Here is a 24,437-nt window from a genome sequence, read left to right on the forward strand (position 1 = left end):
GAATATGAGAATGATCCCTTTAATGAAAACCTCCTTTCACAATAGCAAGGCTTTTTAAAAATCTGGATATTAAAGAAGGTAAAATAGAAAAAATCTGATCAAAAAAGGAATTGAGAATGTCTGAGTAGAAAGCATCTTCATACTTTACAAATCCACTTAAATGCCAAAAAATATATGTTGGGGATCATGTGAGCCTAAGCCAACAGTGCTGAGAATGCTGGCTGTTGTACTGCATTTTCTAGCTTTTCTATCCTCTCCTCTGCGAAGACTCTGGGAGAGCGGAGTTTGGAGAGTAGATATGTTTGTGTGTTTGTTTCCCTTTTAATAACAGTAGCTACCTATTGATAGGAGTCATCAAACTTCATGTTGTTGAATTAAGGCACCTAAATCTAACCAGCCCTTTCCCTTGTGCCTTTCTTCCTCCTCAAAACAGTGGTTTCAGAACTATACCAGCTCTTTGCTAGGCCCCACTGATTCCATTGAGAACAACTTGCTAGAAACACCTAACTATATATTACAATTCACTGTTGTATTTGATTCTTCTATTGTAACCTAAGTTGCAGAGCTAAAAGGATGCAATCAAGTCCACTTTGCAAAATAAATTGAAGTTTTGAGTTTCTGTTTCTTGGTCGGCTCTTCTCTGAAAAGCTAACCTATTTTTATTTAGGAGCATTATAGATGTATTTCATTTTGAATAACAGCATTGAGTGGGGGGAGGAAAGAGCGAAAGGGAAAGTGCAGGTGTGTTTAGTAAAAAAAAAAAAAAAGAATAGTCCAGTGCAGATTAATGCTGTCAGCATATTTGAGAGGTGAAGTGAATAAAAAGACTGTCCTTAACTGCCATTCAAACAGTAACATAGTGGTTGTTTCTTACTGTGGTTAAGAATGATTTTCAGATATATAATTCGCTTGAGATTTGAGTGACAGCAGTTAAAAAAAATTATAGCTGAATAGACATATGACTTATCCTGTTCTGAAGCTGTTAAAAATTCTTAGGATGTTCTATGGTGTTTTATTTATTTCAACCTCTTTCAAGCAATGTTGCCTCTGAACATAGTGATTTAGGAATTTAATGTACTTTGTTATATAAGTACGCTACCTTGTAGCTTAACATTTTCATTACACAGCCCTTAACTTCTGCAGCTAATGTGCAAATACTAGTCCTAAAAGTGAGCAGTAACTGTTTCTATATTTTATAATAGGTTAAAATATATATATATATATATATATAAAGGCATAATCCAGAGTTGATTGACATTGCTTTTACAGTTACAGTGAAGAGTAGTTAGCTATCAGTTCAAGCTGCAGTTTTGAAGTGGAAGTTACTTAGAGGAAAGAGAACAAATTGCTAAAAAAAGAGGGACCAGATTAGATTGGAATCCTCTGCCCAGGGTCTTTATGAGAGCTGACTTTAGAAGTGCTGTGAATTATCTGTAATTTTGCAATTCTGTTTTAAGTCTCTGATTATGTGAGAAATCAGTAGCAGAATAATCCAGTGACATTTATTTTTTCATGTCTGAATAGTCTTTTTTTCTTCAGTGCGTAGATCTTTCTAAGAATCTTCTCTTAACTATAATTGAGAGAAAATTACAATTTGTTCAAAAATGACAGTGACATTGGATATTCTAAACCATGGGCTTTTTCAAATTGGCACTTAAGTAACAATTGAACGCTAAATTTTATTCTGAACGTTTTTTACCAGTTGTAATACTTTTATGCTTTCAAAGGATGAGAGTGTAGTCGCACTATTTGTTAAACACTGTATTTTTAATATGAATTGTGCTACTGTACAGATGTATCTTAAATGACGTGGCACTTTACCCCTAGAAGTCATTAATTTCAAAGTAACCATTGCTAAACCAAAGCACAGAAGAGTAGTATTTAAGCCTCTACACATAGAGGATTTAAATCCTTGTTGTTACATTTTGCTGTGTCACCTTTCATCAGGTGACACAAAATTAATTAAACTTTAAAATTTCATTCGATAGTGTAAACATTACATTGGCATCATACAGTTGTTCTTACAGAATAAGCACCATCTTTTGTCTCATTTCAGTTCTTAAAAGATCATTGTGGGAAGTGTAAAGATTTTGAGGTCTCTGTTTCAGCAGGTTGGGTAGTCCTCTTGCTTTTATTTAGGAATGCTACAACAGTAGAATGCTTCTTTCCCATCATTTGAGATGAGAAATTGAATCTGGTTCTATGTGCTCACGTTTATGTCTCTCTATTGTCTTCTCTCAGTTTGAAATTATTTAAATAAACTGGGAGAGGATAATGGGGAAAAAAGGGGGAGGGGTGAAAGAAAATTAGTAGGTGATGTCTTTTCTGTTTTCTGTCAGGTCTACGCTGTCACATCTGTATTTGCCAGCTAGTGCCTAGTAAAGCTGCAAGACTTTAGGAGTGGAGTGTTTTCTTTGTTTGAGGGGCTTTTTTTTTTTTTTTTTTTTTTGAGAGAGAGAGAGGGAGAAAGAGAGAGAGTTTTTGGGGGCTTTTTTTTTTTTTGTGAATTAAACTATTAGTGAAAACTGTAAAGCAGCTTTGCAGAAATTGCCTTTCGTAAATTTTGTATTGCACTTGAATTCACTCTGGTAGATCAGGTTACAGATACAATTTTTAAATGATTAGCTGATTAAAATTTGTCATAGGCAGGTAAGGTGTATATAAAAAAAATTGTATAATGTATTTTATCAAATATTTTACTTGAATGGCAGTGTAAGTGCATTTTAACATAATCATCCACCACCCCAACTTTCTATTTAAAAAAAAAAAAGTTTTCTTAGTTAATGAAACTAACATAACTGCATGAGAAGAAGTACCAAGCGTAAATTGTTAACACCAACTATAAATACCTACTTTTCTATCCGTGTTACATGCCCAGTATAAAAGTAGGAACTACTAACTAGGACAGATTGTTGTTAGTCAAGAATTGTTTTTAAAATGTTATGCTTTGTTTCCAAACAACAATTTATTTGGTGGGCTGCACATTTATAGTGAGTTTTATAATAGACTTTATAACTACAAGTTTTCAAAAATCACACTCTATTTATAATTTTTTCAGGAGATAAATCTCCCCCTAAACTTGAACCATCAGATGCATTACCTCTTCCTTCAAACTTGGAGACTAATTCAGAACCACCAACCCTCAAACCAGTAGAACTCAATCCAGAGCAGAGTAAGCTTTACAAAAGAGTAAAATTTGATAATGAATTATATAGCACTTGCATTCAGAAAGAAATAAATGGACACACTCCAGAACACTTACTTGACAGTAATCTCAATGAGTCGACTGTTTCTGCTGTAGCTGAGTCATCAACTGATGTAAACAGACGTACATCCATTCTCTTCTGCAAATCGAAAAGTATAAGCCCCCAAAAGTCTGCAAAGAACACTGAAACCCAGCCAACTTCTCCACAGCTAGGGACCAAAACCTTTTTGTCTGTAGTCCTTCCAAGGTTGGAGACACTTCTGCACCCAAGGAAAAGATCAAGGAGTGCTTGTGGAGATTCTGAGGTTGATGATGAGTCCCCTGTAAAGCGCTTGGATACAGGTAAATGTTACAAAACTTATTTGAATGGATGCATCTCAAAAGTTAACCTACCTGTAATTGTTAATGTTCCGATTCTAGCACAAGTATTTCCCTTGTAGTTGAGTAATCAGATGTAGCTATAGTTCAGAAAATTACTGAATCATTTTTATGTTAGCATTTGGACTTAGTGAACCAAGTTTTCCTGTTTCACGGTTTTCATTTTGGCAATGGAATCTTTTAAGTTTACATGTCTGTGTGGGTGATGTTTTCATTTTTATTTACTTTTATTCTGATTTCCTTTTGTTGCATCCAGTGGGAAATATGAATCAGCTGTTGTTATTGTTTGTTTCTGCTTTTATTTTTTAAATATCCCTCTTAAAAGGATATTTCATGTGATGTCAAAATTGGGTTTTTACAAGGAACATGAAGATGTGTGTTCCATATATGACTTCATTTTGCTATAATATTACTCTGAGCACATTTTCACAGTGGGAAACTGATGATAGTGTATGAGGTGCTTTGTACAACCATGTATTTTATGGAAGTGTTAAAATCCCAAATGATAATGATTTTTTTCTGTGCTTCTCTTCTGAAGTCTATGCACTTCAAATAGATAAAGAATAAATGCAACATTGTACTCCTAGCAAGACTTACCTAAACAACCTTTGTATAACAAAGCTATTTTGGTTGTGCAGTGCAATTAATTGTGACTCATGACAACCTATAGTCTGTATGTTGTAGGTACTTGAATAAAGCCCTATTTGAGGAGGAACAGCAACATAAGGAAATTACATAGATGTATTTCCTTAATGCTATACGTGGCACTTCCTATGGCTTTTATACTGCCTTCTGAAATAAGTACTCTGTTCCATTGTTAGGTTGAAAAGGCCATATGTAGATAGGAGAAGAGCATGCAATTTTTCTGACTTTGAATGAAAGACGTAGGAATGTACTAAAAACTTCTGTTAAGAAGATATAAGTTTTTGTTGTTAATGATCAAATAAGAAGGGAAAATATTCAAATGCTAGGAAAATAGAATGTGCAAATAATAAGATGTGGTACAGTGGTGTTTTCAGCTTAGATTTTTGTTTATTTCCCCTCATTGAAAAACCTTCGCTTGCATTCCTTTCTTTGAAAGCTTGGGAAGAGCCCACAGATCTGATCCGAACTTCAGTTCTGAAGAAGGAATTGCATGTAGCCTGTGCAATAAGAGAAGTGCATAAAACAGTGTTAATGATGCAAAAAGCTTTGATTTCCAAATATTCAAATTTACCAATCTTTGATCTGAGACACTAACATTATATATCTTTCTACAGATTGTATTTTATCATATGCACAATGAATCATTTTATGTTAGATCATGCAAGGAGCTAGTCCTAAGCTTGAAACTTTTATGTTAAGCATTTTTAAATGAGTTTTTTTAAAGAAAACTGACTTCATTCTTTAAATAAGTAAATCAAGCTGCTTGACTACGTTTAAAATCTATCATGTTCCTTTTCTCTCTGTGGAGTACATGTATGTAGGACAAATATGCTTTTAATTATGTTTAAAAATATATATATCCAAAGTTGTTAGGGTTGATTTTTTTTTTTTTAATTTCCTTCTAATTTTAGTACACTTTCCATTTCAGAATTTTCAGGCTGTTTTTTCATTTGGTTGTCTGCTTTTTCAGTTTTCTTGATTTGTTTTTTTTAAATATAATATATAGATCAATGATAGGAATAAAATCCAAAAAGGTGTTTTTTTATTTTATTTTACTGTTTAAAAAAATATCTGTAGAATCTTCCTGAAAGTAATGCAAATATGCATGGAAGTTATTTTCACCTGAAAGTAATATAGTTTTCTTTAAAAGTACATGTTTTCTTTGAAGTTTGCATTGTTTCTTCCAATGTGCCAACTTGTTAAATCTTCTTCATGTGCTTCTTTTTTTCATTTGCAACCAAAATTTTTGCTTTTACATCATAGATTTTTCTCCTTATATTATTTTCAAACATGCCTTCACGGTAATTTGAGCAATTTGCAATTAACAGTTATTTTGAGCTACCATTCAGCAAGAAATCAGCATAAGTCTTATCTGCTTTTTAAGATATTGTATTAGTTAATTATTCTACTTTTGCATATGCAAGCTGTTGTAGATTCATGCAGATGTCTGTGTTCTGGTAAGCTTCAAAAGAAATAAGATGATGTATACGGTAATACAGTCTCTTTTTTTCACTGAATTCTAATTTAGTACTACTGTGAAGAACGTTCTTCGAAAGAATTCAGCAGACATGACTCTTTTCCTTTCAAAGACATGGCATAACAGATAAGGCTTACTTCAGGCTCCTTATGCACATTCTTGGAGTTGGTTCCTTCATGAGCAATCACTGTAACTTCAGTTATTATCGCACTGCGCGGTTTACTGGTATGAATGTTAAATATCCATAAGAACTGAATATACAAGGCTTGGGAACACTGATCTCTAGAAAGAATAACTGACCAAGAGCTGCACCCAGACTGCTGGGTGCATATCAGATTTCTTTCCTCTTTCCTTCCTTTCTGATAGGGTGGATTGTTTTGCTCTCCTCCCTATTTCCTGCACATTATTTGGGGATGACTTGTTTGTCACTCTCCTTTTATTCAGGAGGCCTCCTTTTATGTCACTCTTAAGTTTTCTTGCATGAGATTCAGAACGAGTCTCCAAAGCTTGCCTAGTTAGGTGAAACCATGCCTACTTTGTCTGATGCTGCCATACTCTCATAAAGTGCCATTTACTGTTCTCTCCAGAAGTACAGTTGAGGCTGGTCTACTTGCCGGTTAATTTAAAGAAAGAAAAAATATGGATCAGTTTCTACTCTAGCTTTATTTCTAGCATTTGGCAGAAATAACTGCTTATTGCACAGCATTACTTAATACTTCTAGAAAGACCAAAAGCTGTCTTTAATATTCTGGCTCTCTTTTTTTTATATGAATCATTTTTTAAAAAAAGATTGATCAGTAGTTTTCTTCTAGGGCATTATCCCACGGATGTGTAATGCATCTTTCTTCATAGCTGCCATATGGAGATTGAAAATTACGTAACAAGGAAATGTGTTTTTAAATGTTTGATACATGCTTGAGGCATCTTATTGCTTTGTATAGTATCTAACAATGTCAAAAAGAAGAGAAGTTAAGAAATTTTGGTCACACTGGAGATCACTGTAATTCTTCAAGTTCAGACATGTCAAATCTTAACTGCAAGGTAAATGATCTTTATGAAGTACTTACATCACACGTGCCGTATATTTTGTTGTAAAGCTGAATCCTTTTCATCAAGTTGGGTTAGCATCCAAAAATTGATTGGAGAATCGAGCTCATCAATGAATAGCTTTATTAACCATTTGAAACTTTGCTTTTATCAGTTATCAATTAATGAATGTAATTCTGATAAACTGAAAAAAGTAACTGTTTCATGATACCTTTTAATTAAAAAATGGTAAATCAAGCTCAGATTAAATTTTCAAGTTGGTCTTGATTTTATTGGTCACCTTTCATAAATGTAGGGTAGTAATTTATACTTACTGCGTTCACCCTCTTTTTTTTTTTTTACGCAGAAACAGACTATGCAAAATTTACTATTGTAAAGCCATCACTTGAACTTATCATAGGTTTAAGGTTGCAAATAATGACTATTATAGTGCAGTACAGTGGTTTTCTGGTATTTCTTAGCTAGATAACAGTAATACGGTATTTTAGTGTAAGTTCAGTTACTCAGTATTCTTCACACTTGGCATTACACAGATTTTCTCAGGACACGGAAACAAACACAAGCATGAATTCAAGTATGAATGCGGCAAAAAGCGCAGATTTGAAGTTGAATGGGGAAACTGCCATTTTGCAGTATGTACTTTGCACGTAGTTGTCAGTATACAGCAAACACGATTATGCCTATTAAATCTACTAGCAAGCGTTGACCTTCGTTTCTGCCTGGTTGTTAAAAAATGCTCTTTGGCAGATAAGAATTGTCTTGAAGTAACCTGTATTTGAATTCCACTTGTACTTGATACATTGTTTTTTTATTGTAGTGATGAGCATTTTTACTCAACTTTTTTTTAACGTAGTAAGGACAGGTTATGTTTGGAGTAAATCAGAGCACAGGTTATTTCTAGGATTCTTCAAGATATTTCTGTTATATCTTTGACTCTGGAACACAAGTCAACTGGGTTACGAGTTAGACTTCTGTGTAGAATTCAGTCACAATTCTGTAAATGGGAGAAAATAATAAAACTAATGCATATCTAAGAACTTAACTGAAACTTTAAACAACATTCTAAGCCAGAGATGGCTTGGTGGGAATCAGATAACAGAACTATTGAAGTCTAGTTAACCTACACACTGTCATTCTTGTCTTGAAGAGTAAAAGTCAGTAACTGGTCTAGATGTCAGTAGTTTTAATCCTCTTATGCATTGAATTATGCCTACTTTTTTTTCTTTAAATGCATACAGATTGCTTCCTGTAAAATCTGAAATTTAGATATTTAATCATTTAGTGATGTCCAAAATCTTCAACTGCCTGCTGAAAGTATAAGACTTTTTAAGGTGTATGTTCGAAGAAAGCATCGAGGACTGTGTAAGCTTGTAAGGAATTGTCCGCTTTCCTGTTAAGTTTGCCAGTGTACAAACTACAGGAGCTCAACTGCTTAGTTGTCAGGATAGAACTATGCACAGCAGCATGTAAGTACCAAGCAGGCTGAGAAAGCTAAGTTGGACTAAAATACTACCTAAATTATTGGGGAAAATGTCTGTTTCTTGGAGGGGGACTTGGGGAGGGTGAAGAGCGTTTGTGTCTTAACGTGAATTGCGTTCACGAAAGTGGAGTGAGTTAAAGTGTGCAGTTAAGAAGATTTTCTTGGATTTTAGTCTCATCAATCTCCTTGAAAGCACTATTTTTTGGGTTATTTTAAAGATATTAATTATTAACACCTGATTTACAATTCTTTTCTAAGATTAGTATAACTGAATTTTCTGTAATAATAGTAAAATATATATATATTCTAAATGCCCTTCTGTTTTTTCTTGATGCTGTTGAAATTGTGGGAGAGTTTTTCCGTGTTTCAAGTTTTTTGGACTGCTTATCTCATTTCTTCTCCCAGGCTTTGCCTTTTAAAAGATAAAATGTCATAGCCCACTGTGTGCTTCATCTGTCGCCTATAACACTAATTCATTTTTTTTCTTTGTGGTGCAAACAATGGGATAAGAACTGTGAGATCTGTTGAATATATTTAAAAAATAGTAAAATTAAAAAAAAAAAGTGGAGATCCATTTAATGCTAATAAATTAAGTATAACACTTGCCTTGGTGGTGGTGCTCTGTGTAAATGACCTTTCTTAAAATTCAGACTTTGATATTATGAAGTTCTTTGTACTGGAGTTCATCAAATTAGCATCTCACAGATGAGCCTTATCTTTGACCCTTTTCGGATGTACTTGCCTGGAGGTCTGGATGAAATGAACAATCGTAAGAATGGAGTGCCTCCAACACTAACTTCAGACAGTGAACATGTAAGGGAAAAATACATGTGTCTTAAGGCTTGTTCTAGTATGATTGGAGAGAAGGTTCCCGTAATATGACATAAAATGTTTGACTGCAATATGAAAATCTCGCTCCCTGTCCTCTCTTCCCCCACACACACCTGCGTTGTTTTTTGCTTCCTTCACATCCTTTGGGGATGACAGAATTGTATGGTTATGTGCATAAAGAGATGCTCTCTCATAAAGAGAGATTATGGAATTCGGCATTATGTACTCTGTCACTGTATCATATATGGCCTCTGAATCTGTCCCTTCTGAGATGTAATTGTTATGTCTAGTTTGGTCTTCAAATCAGTTGGTTATATGTTACTGCTCTTTTTTTTTCTTTTTTTTTTTTTCCAGCACATTCACTGAAATAGAAAACAAAACAAAACAAAAAAATACTGCACTCATAAATTATGAATCCTCCATCAGTGATACATTTCTAGCCTTTTCTGTTCTGATAGAGCAAACTTCAGTGTTCAGGAGCAACTTAGTGTTTTATCAGCCTTCAGTCATTCCCTTTATTACACAGTCTTTCTGTGCCCATATGTTTTTCTAAACAGTCCTCTACAATGACTTGGATGACACCCTGCCACTGTGGAGTGCTGACTTAAATACTCTACAAAATAGAGGTACAAAGGGAAGATGACTGATTAGTTTCTGCTGTGGCAGTACTGTAAGCAGAGATAAGAATTGGAAGTAAAAGGAAACTTGTGTTTAAAGGCTCATTTCTGTGGAGAAAAAATTGTTTAGAAAATTGTTAGTGGCAGTTACATGATACCCTCTCAAAGAAGAACCTCTTCTCTGAGTTGTTAGGTGAATTCATCAAAAGCTCCTAAAAAGTTTGACTTCAGCCTTTCAAGTCAGACCTCAGACAAGATTTTTTTTTTCTCTTGGAAATGCCAAGTAAGAAGTAGGAATTCTTTGAGCCAAGTAGGAAGAAAATAGAAAGAAATTGAAGAAATGATATAGAACTTGATTTGTGAATTTATGTTTGTGTATACTTTTAAAATGGAAAAGAGTGTGTAAACATTTCTACAGGTACAGTGATTGGCAACTGGCACTGATGCTCCGTGCTATGGGAAAATACGAAAATGAAAATTGCTTATATTTTTTTTTCTCTAATGCTCACAGTCCCCTCTGAAATCATAATGTTCATGAAATTACAATGGTATCTTCTAAGTAGCAGCAGTATCTCCAGCTGATTTACCAAAAGACAGTTAATACTGTAAATCTGAGGAAAATATGCAGAAGATATTCTGGGCTGATTATCTCCCTGTCTTCCCTACATGTAGCAATTCTTCGGTTTATTCTTTGAAGTTTTTCTTGTGTCTAGATCACAGTAGGAACTGTTGCTATAAATTACTTAATCTTTCAGGAAAAAGAAGTAAAAGCAGTGATTTCTCTGAAAAGGCACCTTCTACTGTAAATAATTGGTTGTTGGGTTTTTTTTCTGTTTGCTTTATTTTTGGTAGTTGCTGAAGACCATAAAATATCTACAGTATTAATCAGTGTTAGGTTGACCTACATGTCAGGCAGCATAAGGAGGTGGAAATAATAACTGCTTTGTCTTTCAGACCTTGAGAAGCATGTCAGTACCAAGTAGTGTTTTGAGTTAAGTTTCTTTGGTAACTGGTTTTCAGATTTTATTTCACCAAGACCCCATTAGAGACGGTAAAATCCACAGATTTGTTGATCAAGGCACACAGTGTATGTGCTTCAGCTATGAATGCTAATTTGAAGAGTCACTGAACTCTGACTGTTGACAAAAACAAGCCTAGTGAACTTCTTTGAAACTAAGGTTGACTGCTGAGAAAATAATATTCTGCCAGTGGAATGCAGTCTGTTGTGGTGGGTTGATAGTCGTTTGTGCTGCTTGCTCTCTCACTCTGCCTCCTCAAAAGAATAGAGAGAAAATATAATGAGAAAAAAAACTCATGTTACGTGCACGTAAATGACAAAGGAAAAAACAAACAACAACAACAGCATAGGCACATACACAGAAGAAAAAGAAAAAATAAATTACTCTCCTGCATATCAGCAGGCAGTATCGACCCACTTCTTGGGAAGCAGCGCCTTGGTACATGAAGTGGTTGCCTTGGAAGACAAAGGCCTTTGTTGCAAATGTTCCTGCCACTTTCTCATTTCTCCTAGGTTTTATTGTTAAGTGTGACGTTATAGGGTATGGAGTATTCCTTTGGTCACTTGGAGTCATCTTGTTCCCTCTCCATATCTTGCCTGCTTGCCCTGAGAGCCAGCTTTGTTGCCTTGCCGGCACCGCTCAGCGCTAGCCAAAACAATTGAGCAATTTCACCACTTTTCTAGCCACAGCTGCAGAGCACAGCAGTGTATGGACTGCTGCTGGGGAAGTTAACTGCATGCTAGCCAGACCCAGTACATCAGCGTACTGTACATAAAATCTGAGTTCCAGTCATTATCGTGTATGTAGGTGCAGTCCTGTAATTTTAAGAATGCAGGTAGATTTTTAATGTCAGCAGAACTGTTTGGAGGTAAAAATGTTTTGGGAAATTTTTAACTGATAACTCTCTTACATGTTTCCCATGCATTAATCAGACATAGTTTCTTAAGTGTGCATAGGGCAAACTGCACTTTCTATTCACACTTCTGGAATGAAACAGAAATTAATAATTTGCTTTTTAAACACCTGTAAGAGGCAAATAAATTGTAAATGGCATGCCTTTTTTTTATAAGCCACAATTGTTGGAAGTGCTTATATAAAAATAGCACTGAAGTTCACTTGTCTGTGTTTTTTTTCCTTTGGGTATCATGACCAGTAATTATGTTCCCTCAATTAAAGGGAAACATTAACCATCAAAGAATTAAAAAAAAAAAAAAGGATGAGATCTCCACATAAAATCCTTAAGATGATAATTTAAGAAAAGTAAGTTCTTAGTCTGCATTTGTAGGTCCTGCTGGACAACCATGAAAGACTGCTGGGCACTGGTTTTTTTATGTAAGATCAGTTGGCAGGTAATTCTCATGTTGTTTCACATTATATATTGAGAACAAAAATAATATTTTTAAACTTAAGCTTTTAAAAGTGACCTTTCGGTTTTTCTTTCTTTTTTTGTTTTATTTATATCTGGATTTTAAGGCTGTGAACATAGAAATCTGATCTCAAGGCTTCATAAATAGTTTGCCAAGATAAATTGTCCTAAGTGTTAATGACTTTCTGTGGTCATTATATTTCTTGTGTCCTGGATGGCCTGTCATTTATCTGTTTATAAATACACGCTTAGGTCTTGTATTTTGCAGTCGTCTCTGTATATTTTGCATATCGTAAAGCATACCAACAAAAGCTGACTAAAGAATTCAAGTTTTAAATTTGAAATCTCAGTCTTAAATTCCTTAGGTTTGTGCTTGCACTTGCTGATACCGACTACTACTGCCACTCATCAGTCTTGTCCTGTGCATCAAAAGAGCTGATACACTCTGATACTCTCTGGAAAAAGTAATGTTTTTAAAAAGAGATTTCCACATGTGTACTCTAGCTCTTCTTTTTTTTTTTTTTTTTTTTTTCTGGAATGTTTAAAAAACTCTTCCACTAGTGTTGCTTCTCAGCTGTATTTTAAATTGTCTTAATCATCCTGCAATACAGTAATCCCAGTGTTGCAGTTAAAAGTGCAACAGACAATCCTTGTCTTGTGGAAGTTGCAATTATTAAATATTGGTTAGTTTTCCGTTCTGTTGTGCAGTTCTTATTCAGCTGTTCTAACAGATATGTAGCGACTTCTTACTCCCAGTTTTGAAACCAAAGCAGTAGAGAGAGGATGAATTCTTAAGCGTTCTTTTGAAACATTTCAAACTGAGTCCTCTATGAGCTACTGAACTGTATTTATTATCTAAACCAACAGGGGTGATTTTTTTTCTGTTTTGGATCTTGAAATCTGCTGTACATCACATAGGTGCCACATCAGGCTCACATTCGGGATTTTTTTGCATCTTGGAGTGGTTGGCCATATCCAAATTTTAAATACCTTCAGTTTTAAAACCTTCATTTCCAAGGGGGGGCACTTCACCCCAAACTTTGGCATCTTCACGTTAAGAGGAGCTGATTCCCATTTTGTCTGCATTCTGTGAGGACTGTTTGAAGGGCTGTAAACTCTGTCATGCTCAGATATTTGTCTGAATATTCTGAAAAGAATTAATAGTTTCTAAAATTGTTACTGCACAGAGTTTACAGTAGGAAAAAGGCATTCATAGGGTTAGTATGAAATTCACTTCTACAAACTTTCTGGATGTCTTCCTATTGCTACAATATTTGTCTTTTCAAGATCTCAGTTAAGAGTACAGTATCTTTTGATTATTTATTTATTGACTTAAAGTATCCCTTTATCCCCTCTCTCTGCATACCTACATACACTTAAAATAGGATCATCTTCTCCTAATTCTTGTTACGGCGATTTTTAGATCCATTTCAAAGCTGCTCTTGATGCATATCATACACTTGGAGATTGTATTGTATGCATTCAGTGACTTTGATTCAGTCCTTTTTGTTGAAATAGAAAATAAGTGAAACCTTTAAATCTAGTTTCCTCCTTTGGAAACTAAAGCTGAGTATTAGAATATTAGAATAAATGGAACACTTACATCATTCTGTCTCTGGACGCTGCTGTAAGGATGGCTTATTTATTTAAGAGGTCTGTTACCTTTCAGAGAGACTTAATTGCTTTTTCACTGTCTTCCAGGTTCTCATATTAACTAATATCATGCTGGGTACTTATCTCTTTGGATCCTAATTATTTTCTGTTATCCTCAACATGGAATGGAATTCAATTAAATGATCATTTTGGAACGCAGAAAGACTATTACATTTGAAGTAATTATTTTGGATCATGTTGGAGAAACCAGCCATCCTTAAAACAAAACAAAACAAAAAAACACTGTTGGAGGAAGTCTTTGACATATATGAAACTATGCTCTTCATTCAATATAATGCCCCATTTCCGTAAGTTCCGAAGTTGTACATGTTGTAGTATATGTGACGCAAATTAGTCGCAGATTTTTACCAGTCCCAGTGTTCTTTTTCCCTGAACATGCTCAGTGAGAGCGAATTAGTTAAGAATATTCCATCTTCATCTTTTTCCCTGCCCAAAAACCCAGTCAAATCTTCCTTGGAGAGCTAAATTGTGCAGTAGAATGTTCTATTTATTTTGTGTGTTTGTGCATCTTTTTCTTTGTATATGTATTTCACTGAAGACTGTTGCTCATTTTGGGTAAGTGTACAAGTCAGGATTTGATTAGTCCTGGCTTGGTAAAATCAAAATAGTGTTATGTAAGTGCATTTTCGAATGTTCCCACTTTTTGGGAGTGATTGAAATGTAACTGTTTTTGTCAGTTCTCAGCTCTTCAGCTGTGGTAATACAGCACACTAGCACAATATCTCATTTTTTTTATATGTATAGCCTGATGCAAAGACAAGCATAAGTTCTAATTGCTTTATAATAATTTTGTACAAGTTCTACTTATTTAATTTGTTGCAGCAGAACTACAAACTGAGATTGCAATCTGAAATGCACAGTTGTGTATTCTGTGGTAGCATTTAGTATGTTTGTTCATCATGCTGCTCTTTGGATTATTTTGGGTTTTGTTCCTCTTCTCATTTTTCCAAATTTATACCATCTTTGTGAAGTTACGTTTTCCTGCTTCAATTAATATGGAAAGATAAGAAGATTCTGAGTTGCTTGATGTAAGCAGTCTGTCTTAACTTCGCTTTAAGGACAACCTGCTAGTTGCCTAGCAAGCTCTACATCCATGCCCCCTACCTAGAAAAAGCCTTAGGGATGGAGAGAAGGAGTCAGGGTGTGTGAATAACGTGGGCTATTTAGACGAGGAGAAATGGTAAGCCACCTATTGGCACAACTACACAGGCAGGAGTGTTATCTCACTGTGAAGCAAGTGATTTTTCAGGGCAAACTCCGGGCCAAGTTAGTCTGCTCCCCATTTTGCTACAACATCAGTCAAGAAAAAAAAGAGGGCTGTCATCATAGGGGACTCACTGTTGGGGGGAACCGAGGGCCCGATATGCCTCTTGGATCCATCCCACAGGGAGGTGTGTTACCTGCCTGGAGCCCAGGTGAGAGATGTTGCTAGGAGACATCACGCCCCTGGTTAAGCCCTCTGGTTATTATCCATTATTAGTTTTCCACATTGGAAATGAAGAGGTAGGCAAAAGAAGTTTTCGGGCGATCAAAAGGGGCTTTGGAGCTCTGGGAAGACTTCTGAAGGGATCGGGAGCGCAAGTTGTATTCCCTTCTATCCTCTCAGTTGGTGGCTGGGATCCACACAAAAGGAGGAGCATGGACACGCTGAAGGAATGGCTTTGTAAATGGTGTCACACTCAGGGCTTTGGGTACTATGGCTTGGGACGCAGCCATAAAGAGAAAGGGGGAATGCTGATGGTGGATAGGAGCCGACTGGCTAGAAGGGCCACAGATATTCTTGGAAATAAGCCGGCTGGGCTGGTTAGCAGGGCTTTAAACTAGATATGTGGGAAGGGCGTGTACTGAGTGACAGAGAAGCGCATGGGAACACTCTCACCTTGGGAGGTGGTAAGGAGCTAGGGAGAGCTCCTCCAGGAGGGCAACAAGTGCCTCTATATCAATGTGTGCAGCATGGGAAAGAAACAGGAGGAGCTAGAAACTGTGGCACAATTGGGAAAGTATGACCTAATTGCTGTCATGGAAACATGGTGGGATGAATTCCATGATTGGAATACCCTGATTGAGGACTACAGGCTTTTCAGAAGAGATAGACAGGGTAGGAGGGGTGACAGAATTGGCCTCTGTGTTAGGCAGTGAACAGATTGCGAAGAGCTGTGTCTGAGGAACAGCCATGATAAGGTCAAGAGCTCGTGGGTAAAAATCAAGGATCCAGTAAAGGGCATCAAGGATCCAGTAAAGGGCATCTGGTGGCTGGGGTCTGTTACAGGCCACCTGATCAGGAGGAGGCTGTTGACGAGGCCTTCTTGCTTCAGCTGCAGGAGGTGATATGCCTGCAGGCTCTTGTCCTGATGGGTGATTTCAACCACTCAGATATCTGCTGGGATAGCGGCATGGCGGGTAGCAGACAATCCAGGAGATTCCTGGCATCTGTCAAGTACAACTTTCTGGTCCAGGTAATAGATGGACCAACCCGAGATGAAGCAAAGCCTTACTGGACCTGGTGCTCGCTAATGCAGAGGAGAACATTAGCGATGTTAATATTGGAGGCAGCCTCGGCTGTAGTGACCATATCTTGGAGTTTGTGATCTTAAAGAATGTGGGCCTGACAAAAAGCAGAGCTAGGACCCTGTGCTTCGGAGAGCAAACTTCTGGTGCTCAAGGAGCTGCTGAGTGGGATCCCCTGTCCTCAAGGCATGGGTACAGAACAAAGCTGGCAGCTCTTTAAGGACACCCTTCTGAGCACAATGGCTCTCCATCCCCCAGGAGAAAAAGTCGAACAGGGAGGCAGGCAACTATCATGGCTGTGCAAGGACCTGTAGCTTAAAGTGAGAGAAAAGAGGGAAACGTACAGAAAGTGGAAGCAGGGTTGTGCAGCCTGGGAGGAATACAGTGTTGCTGTCCATGTGTGCAGAGATAGGATTAGGAAAGTCAAGGTGCAGATGGAGCTGAACTTGGCAAAGGATGTGAAAGATAATAAGGGGTTCTACAGTTACATAGGCAGGAGGAGACAGGCCAAGGAGAGTGTTCCCCCCATGATGAAAGGTAATGGGGAACTGGCTTCCTCAGACATAGAAAGAGCTGAGGTTCTCAGTGTATGCTTTGCCTCAGTCTTCATGTGTGATCAGGCTTCCTGTGTCTGCCAGGACCATGAGCCTCTAGGTGAGGGTGTGAGGAGAGGTTTCTGTCCCACTCTAATAGTGAAACAAGTCCGAGTCCTCCTCATGAAATTGAATGTGTATAAGTCCATGGGGCCAGATGATATCCATCCTAGGGTTCTGAAAGAGTTGACTGATGTGGTTGCCAAGCCGCTCTCCATCATATTTGAAAAATCATGGCTGTACAGTGAAGTCCCCAGTGTCGGGAAAAGGGGAAACGTTACTCCCATTTTCCAGAAAAGGAGAAAGGATGACCCGGGGAACTACAGGCTGGTGAGCTTCACCTCTGTGCCTGGGAAGATCATGGAGCAGATCCTCCTAGAAGCTATGTTAAGGCATATACAAGATAAAGAGGTGATTTGAGACAGCCAGCATGGCTTCACCAAGGGCAGATCTTGCCTGACCAATCTGGTGGACTTCTGTGATGGAGTGATGGCTTCAGTGGATGGCAGAAGGGCGATGGATGTCATCTACCTGGACTACCTGCAAGGCCTTTGACAAATTCCTGGTTACAGAATGCATAGAGAATGATCTGCTCTGACAGTAGCTTCTCCTATTTTATTGTGTTGGCCCATTATGTCAGAGGTGGATGTTGGTGGTATGGCAGTAGAGGTTGAGCCATCCCCCACTATTCTGTTGCATTTTGTTGCCATGTAACAGATGGCAGTAGTCCGTCAAAATGGTATCTGACATGAATGGAAGTTCATATGAAGCAAAGGTGTGTTGTTGAATTCCTCCATCCAAAAGAATGGCATCCACTGGCATTTATTGACATTTGCTGAACAACAGTGGAGACTGCTCAGCATATGCGAGCGCAGTAAGATGGTGGTGGTGTGTTTCAGCACTGGTGACAGCAACAGTGGGTGTAGATTTTTACCAGGCTCTTGTTTATTGCTGTCAAAAATGCATAGCTAGTGGTGGTAACTGTATTGAAGAAGAGTTTTGTAGTGTAGAATTTGTTCTGTCAGTGTTATTGTGCTCTTCGTATGTGTTGTAGTATTCGTGGCAATAAATAGGAGGCATTACTTTTGGAGTGACCTACGTAGTATATTTGTTCATGTTTTGCACGTTGGTTATATCATAAAGCAAAAAAAGGTTGCTGCCTGGATTTCTCTGTTATGTGGTCATTTGGGAACTGCTGCACCTGTGAGAAGATAGGAGTGTTTTGCTTAAAGTGTTGAAGTGTTCCATTCTAAAGAAATTGTAAGAAGCAGGCAATATTTTAAGAGCGCATTGCATAGACTGAGCCTCATGGTCTGTGTAAGCTGATGTTGTTAAAGGCTTGATATTGAGGAAAACTGTTCCTTCAGATGGCCTCGTGTTCTTTGCTTTTCGTACTTCCCCATGCTAGAGAGAAATGTGTCTGAGGGGAAGGGGAGAAAGACAGTCAGAAAAACAGGCTTTTTTCTTTTTTTTTTTTTCCTCCAGTGTTGCCAAGCATTCTGTAGATTAGAAGAACTTTGCTGTAGAATGGGTTTTCATATTCCTGATGCAGTCTGTTTAAACTGGACTGTGACTGCAGAGAGCTGTCTCTGTTGCTGTGGTTGCATGTTCCTGTTGCTTTCCTTGTTTCTCAACGTCAGCAGTCCTGAAATCACACAGTTGCTTTTCGCAGTGTGTGCCTGCAAACTAGTTAATCACAGTTAGATTTCTTGCTCTTGAGGAGGTGCAGATGAAAAGAAACTGTTGCAAGGAACCAAGGATGCTGAACTGTCCATGGAAGTAGCAGCATAATCGTAAACTTACTGAAGCAATCAAAATGGGAAGCCACCTCTGACACTTTTTTGTCCTACTTATGTACATGTATAGCACTGGTGTAAGTTGTATTTGGAATACATGTAGTTGAACGCTTAAATACTCGTAGGATGTTGAATGTATATTTCCTTTAACTTTCTTAGTCCATTGGGAACCTGAACCCTGCTCTGGCTCTGATAGCAATGTTTACTTGGTCTGTCATGTAGTTAAAATGTAATCTGTGATCTAACTTGTTTCTGCTGATAGCTGATGTACATTAACTAGATGCCTGCATGATAAGTATTGTGTGCCTGGCTTGTGGCAGGATGAAAACAAAGAGTGAGTTTTTCAACTCATTTGAAAAATAGGCCTGATGTACTGGGGAATAGAAAAGCTATTTGTAGAGACCTGAGAGATTTATTTTTTTTTAACCTTCATAGAATAGTTGTTCAGTTTTTCATTTCGGACAGTATATAAAGCATGCAATGATAGTTTTACGGGGGTGTTTAAGCTATCTCATAAAGCCTGCTCTGTTTTAACAGGTCTTTTAACATAGTCTAGGACTAAAGTCCTACTTTTTTTTTTTTTTCTTCTTATGTAGGGAGTTAAGGCAAATATAGGAGTTCAGGAACACTCTTAAATATTCTGTAATGTAAACTAAATAGCAGTGAAAAACAGTGCTCATATTTAAATATTACAGACTACTGATTAAACTCTTAAATATTATTGTTAATCTAATTCTGTATCTGTGGGGGAGTGAGGTTACTAAATGAGAACACGTTGAAATAACTGTATAATATGAAGTAACTTGCTCAGCTTATTAGTTGTCATCCTTCTTTGCAGAAGTCTTTGTAGTAGAAAAAACTGAAGCAAAACAAAAGGAATTTTGTCTTAATTTTCTTTTAGCTCAGTGCCTTAGAGAGATGCATGTGAAAATGCATCAGTTAATTAACCATGAACAAAAATCGTGTTGACTTTTAAGACCAATAATAGGATGGCTGCGATAAGGGGTTCGTTCTTGCATTAAGAGAAGTATGCTGGCCATAAATATTAAGTGAAAGCTTTAAATATTGTCAAAAAATAAGTGTAGTCAGAAATGAGTTCATGTTAAAACTCTGTTCTCTTTGAGATCTGCAGCTTGCAGTAGCTGTTTGCATATTAGTTCTGTTGTCTTCAGCCATTTTTTTTTCTGTTGATATTTTGGAGTTGATGTTGGATTCTATCATAAAAAAGAAAACAGAATTCTTATGAAAGCTACTTCAAACCTTTTCAGTGATCTGTTTAATCAAATAGCTTAACGAGCTCTAAGCGTTTTCTGAATTGGCAAGCCAGAAAAGGATTAATGACAGCTCATCAAATCAAGAATTCTCTGTTAAATTTTCATTAAAATTGTGAAGTAAAAGTGCAGTATCTAAACTTGTGTTGGGGAAAGATAGTAAAAATAAAATCATATGTATACTAGTAAGTTTCGATCTCAGAAAATGGACATTATGATGTCAGTTTCAGTTTACTAAAAGACTTTCAGGAAGAACTAGATAACTTCAGGATAGAATCCCTACCACTCTTGATGTATTTGAAAATAATTTTCAGTAGTTCTTGATTGCTGTTGGTAACTGTATTGAAATGAGTCTTTTGTTGACATGGTAAATCTGACTGATGTGTAATATTTCTTTCTCCTTGGCTTTTCTACCCAGCTTCTGCAGGCTGACTGTTGTAGTAAACTACGTGTTGGAAACATTGCAGAGACTAATTTGATATTCCATTTGACATTTTCCATATTGTGATCTTCACCATTTTTCAGTTACCTAAATTTCCATCCTAACTTTTAAAACTGGATAACAAGATCCTACTATTTGTAATACTTTCGTCTTTTGAGTATTTTGTTTTATTTTGTTCTTTCTTTTTCATCACATTAAAATGTATAACAGTTAATTAAGAACAGTAATGACACAATGCTTGTGTATATAAAATTGTTCATGAAAACAGTGTGCTTTCCAGCTTGATGCAGTTTATTTTTGTGTTGTTCTGTAGGTCTTTCGAATGGTTTTGGAGACAGCAGTAAAGAGAGAGCGTTAGATGATTCTGCAGGGAGAAAAGTTGAACCTCGTCGCCGCTGTGCATCAGAATCTAGTATTTCATCTAGTAACAGTCTTTTGTGTAACACCAGGTAAAACTAAATCTCAACTATAAATTTGAGGTTGAATTTGTCAATTTTTTTTTTTTTTTTTTTGCTGCTTCTGATACACATTGAAGAATTGCATACATTTTACAAAAAAAAAAAAAGTTTCAGTTTTCTCAGTTCTGTGTCAAACCTGATGTGCTTTCTAGGATTACGGGTATTCCATTATTCTATTTGGGTTATTGCAGATCTAAGAACGTGTTATTAACTGTGCTTGTCTTGTTTTTCTGCTCAGTATAAATACATATAGATAGATGCATACACAAGTTTATGTGGATAGAATTTTGTTTTAATTACCTTCACAGTCTTGAACTCAAAAATGCAAATATTTCATTTGTAAGCATGATGAGAAGGAGCAATCTACAACTGAGTCTTCTGCTCAGGGAAGGCAAATTCAACAGTTCTGAAACTGTAGACTATTGATCTGTGACTCAGGTCACTGGTTAGTTTCTGCAGTGATTATAATACCTATATACCAAGCATTCGTTGTCTCTTTGTGCAGTCTTTTGCAAAATAGAAGGCTGTCAGGATGGTCACCACTGTCACCAGTGATGTGTACTTCTCCATCACTTACAGTGCACCATCTTCCAAAAATGCACAAATATAACACCTCCTATTTCAACAAAGTCACCATTATTAGCTATGCATTTTTACCAGTGATGAACCTGCATGCCACTCATAAAAACCTGCACCAGCAGAGGTGTCCCACTATCACCACTGCTGAAATGTGCCATCTGCCACCCCACTGAGCTCACATCCACTGTTTGGTTTCCATAAATATTAAGAAAGCATCTATTTTTTTTTTTTTCCACATGGAAGAATTTGATGACAACTTCGTATACACTCCCATGTCAGACTGCCCCTCTGCTGCCATATGTCACACAGCAATAAAATGTAGTGGAATATTGTCAGGAAGGTTCAGTCACTGCTGTCATACCACGACATCCACCTCTGATGTTGTGGATCAATGCAATAAAATAGGAGGCATTACTTTCAGAGCAGCCCTTTTTACTGTCTCCAGTTTGGGGCTTATGAGAGTAGGAAGGAAGTAACATGGCAGTGGAGTGTTGGTGTAGAACTGGATGGGTTTGTTAGTATCCATGGAATAACAGTAGCTAATATGTGCTCTCTTAGCGTAGGAATATGGTAGGTGATAGTTGTCAATACTCTTTCAGTTATTAATAAACTTGATTAAGTTGTCAATGATGAGAGAGGTGAAGAAGTTTGAAAATATGTAATGGATGAAATGAGTTTGTTACAGTAGGACAGGACGTAGAGTTGTATAAGATGAAACTTTTTTGAAGTTTCTCGTGTGTTGGGTTTTTTGTTTGTTTTTAAAAGACACATTTATCTGTTCATGTTTTGTATTAAATTGCTCAAGGAAGTGGTTTTAATGCATTTGTGTCAAACAGATTTTCAGAAACAAAGAGAATTTAGTATTGCATCTCTTGTGAGCGATATTTTGAGGATACAACTTGGTTCTAGTTCCTCTAGATCTCCTCTAGAAAACTCAGATGTGCAATAAAAACTCTTCAGCACAGCTTCCTCACTTTGTGTATAGACATTGCTCTCACAATTTAAGAGTTTGGATTTGTAATGAAAAAAGCAAGAAAATAATAATTTTGGTTTAGTGGGACTGTTGGAGCAGAGGTTTCCATTTGGCCAGTATCCTTTGTAACTCTGGAGGCGAAGCAGCTGCTCCTACATGGTGCAGGCCGTACATGCTCAAAAGTTCAGGTGCAATTGAGTACTGTTTTAATTTGGTGATAACTAGTGGGTTATGTGTGTAAAAGTACTTTCCAATTTTAGTTTTTATGTTGTTTAATTTTTATCACATGAAATTCACTAGTTTGCTGGTAGGATATTTTTTTTCCCTTGTGGAATTTTAAGTTCATGTTCATTATCATCATTATCTTCATTTGTAATGAGCTATGTTAATTCATTGAGTAACAGTATTAATACTTTTACAGTTTCAGCCTACCAAAGTGTGGTAAAGGTAAACCAGCACTTATACGAAGACACACATTGGAGGATCGCAGTGAATTGATATCTTGCATTGAAAATGGAAACTATGCCAAAGCAGCAAGAATTGCAGCTGGTAACTATAAATGATTGTATTTTTAATAATGCTCTATAACCATAATTTATCTGTTAGTTTAACTGATTCTAATATTATTTTCTCTGCTGAAAAACATCTTAAGAGTTCTGAAAGCGATGTTGATAGCGCAGCAGAAAATGCTGGATTTTGCTTTCAACTTTTTAAGAACTTAAAAGAGAGAAGATGTTCCTTTTGATCAGTAAGGGATCTTTGAAGTGATTTAGGTTACTCCAGTAATACAAGCAAAACTTGAACTACCGTACTGCTAGTGGGTCTGTTAGCATTTTTCCTAAATTTTTTGTTTTAGAGCTTACTCCTCCATACTATTCTGTATTGACAGAATAGTCAGTTGATGAGTAAGACATGGTTTGCTTGGATTTAGGAAAAAAAAAAGTTGGAAAAAAGTGGAAATTTTTAGGAGTGTAGTGTATAATAACCAGATTTTAGGGAATATGTTATGCTTTGGTAATGTATCTTCCTTTTTTGTGTATTTTTTATTGCACTGCAAGATACAAGTTATCTCATCTGTGAGTAGAGCTGTGTTTGTAGAATACAGTGTTCCTACACTGATGCTGGGGATCAGGCTTGCTGTGTCTAGCAGGCCTGTCGTTAGTTTCTGACCTTGAAGCTTTTCTCCTCTAAACCAGGACTTTTTCATGTCTTTCCAGTGCTTGTATCTGTCTCTTTGTTTGTCTTATTTTGTTCTTTCCTTCCAGTATGATGCATTTTATTGTCCTTCTTGCAGCTGATCTGTTTTCAGCTGTTTCATTACTCTTGGGTTTATATCTTTATTATTTGTATGGTAACCTATTATACAAGACTTTTTTTTTTTTTTTTTTCCATTTGGTTTTCTTATTTTGTCCTGGGGAGCCTTGCATTTAATGCTTTCCCCTTTCTGTACCTGCTTTTTCAGAACTCTCGTTGATCTTAGCTCTTTCTCTGTTCTCAGGTATACCATGCAGTTGCTTAAAAGGAGGAGAAATAGCATTATTTTGTATATTAATAGATATTCTGTCTAATTTGAGTTCTTCGCTGTCTGCACTGGCAGATAAAGAGGAATAAACAAGCAGGAGTGAAGTGAACTGTGCTGCTTCTGTTCTGTGCATAACTAGAACTTTGCCATGATTTTCTTAGATTTGCAAACTGTTTCAAAGAATTTTGCTTGGCAGTAGTGTCCATGCTTTAGGACCAAACACAGTGCTTACAGTTGCACTGTTCCAAGGTCCAAAGCATATTTTCGTTTTATTTACAAGATGCTTTCTTGAAACCTCTGGCACGGTATGTTGTAATGACGATAATATCACTATAATACATGCACAGTAGAGATGTGTGCTATGAGGGGTTTTTATAAACAGTTGCAATATACAGGGCTTTGCTGAGATTTCTATGTTCTGGCTTCCTTTGCAGGATTGGGAATTTATGGGGCCAAAGAGGCAGAGCATTCTTCTGCCTGTCTCCTGAATCTTGCCTGCTCCTTTTCTCTAGGTGTTCCTTGTTCACCTATCCAAGCTTCTCATCTGCCTCTCCTG

General features: G+C 36.8%; 1 protein-coding gene across 10 annotated transcripts in view; it reads left to right on the forward strand.

The window, feature by feature from the left end:
* The window catches only part of BRD1 (bromodomain containing 1), a 67,938-nt gene that overhangs the window by 35,234 nt on the left and 8,267 nt on the right, over nucleotides 1-24,437 (forward strand). For 8 of the 10 annotated variants that reach the window (XM_052668803.1, XM_052668802.1, XM_052668800.1 and 5 more), the window contains 3 exons: nucleotides 3,059-3,547; nucleotides 20,663-20,798; nucleotides 22,781-22,908. In XM_052668803.1, the coding sequence (XP_052524763.1) occupies nucleotides 3,059-3,547; nucleotides 20,663-20,798; nucleotides 22,781-22,908 (753 nt within the window). Of the gene's footprint in view, nucleotides 1-3,058; nucleotides 3,548-13,766; nucleotides 14,027-20,662; nucleotides 20,799-22,780; nucleotides 22,909-24,437 lie in introns of those variants that run through there. The other 2 variants (XR_008202803.1, XM_052668808.1) reach the window with 2 other exon arrangements.

The sequence above is a fragment of the Tympanuchus pallidicinctus genome, unplaced genomic scaffold (assembly GCF_026119805.1).
Source record: "Tympanuchus pallidicinctus isolate F22 unplaced genomic scaffold, pur_lepc_1.0 scaffold8, whole genome shotgun sequence".
In the NCBI taxonomy this organism is placed as follows: Eukaryota; Metazoa; Chordata; class Aves; order Galliformes; family Phasianidae; genus Tympanuchus; species Tympanuchus pallidicinctus.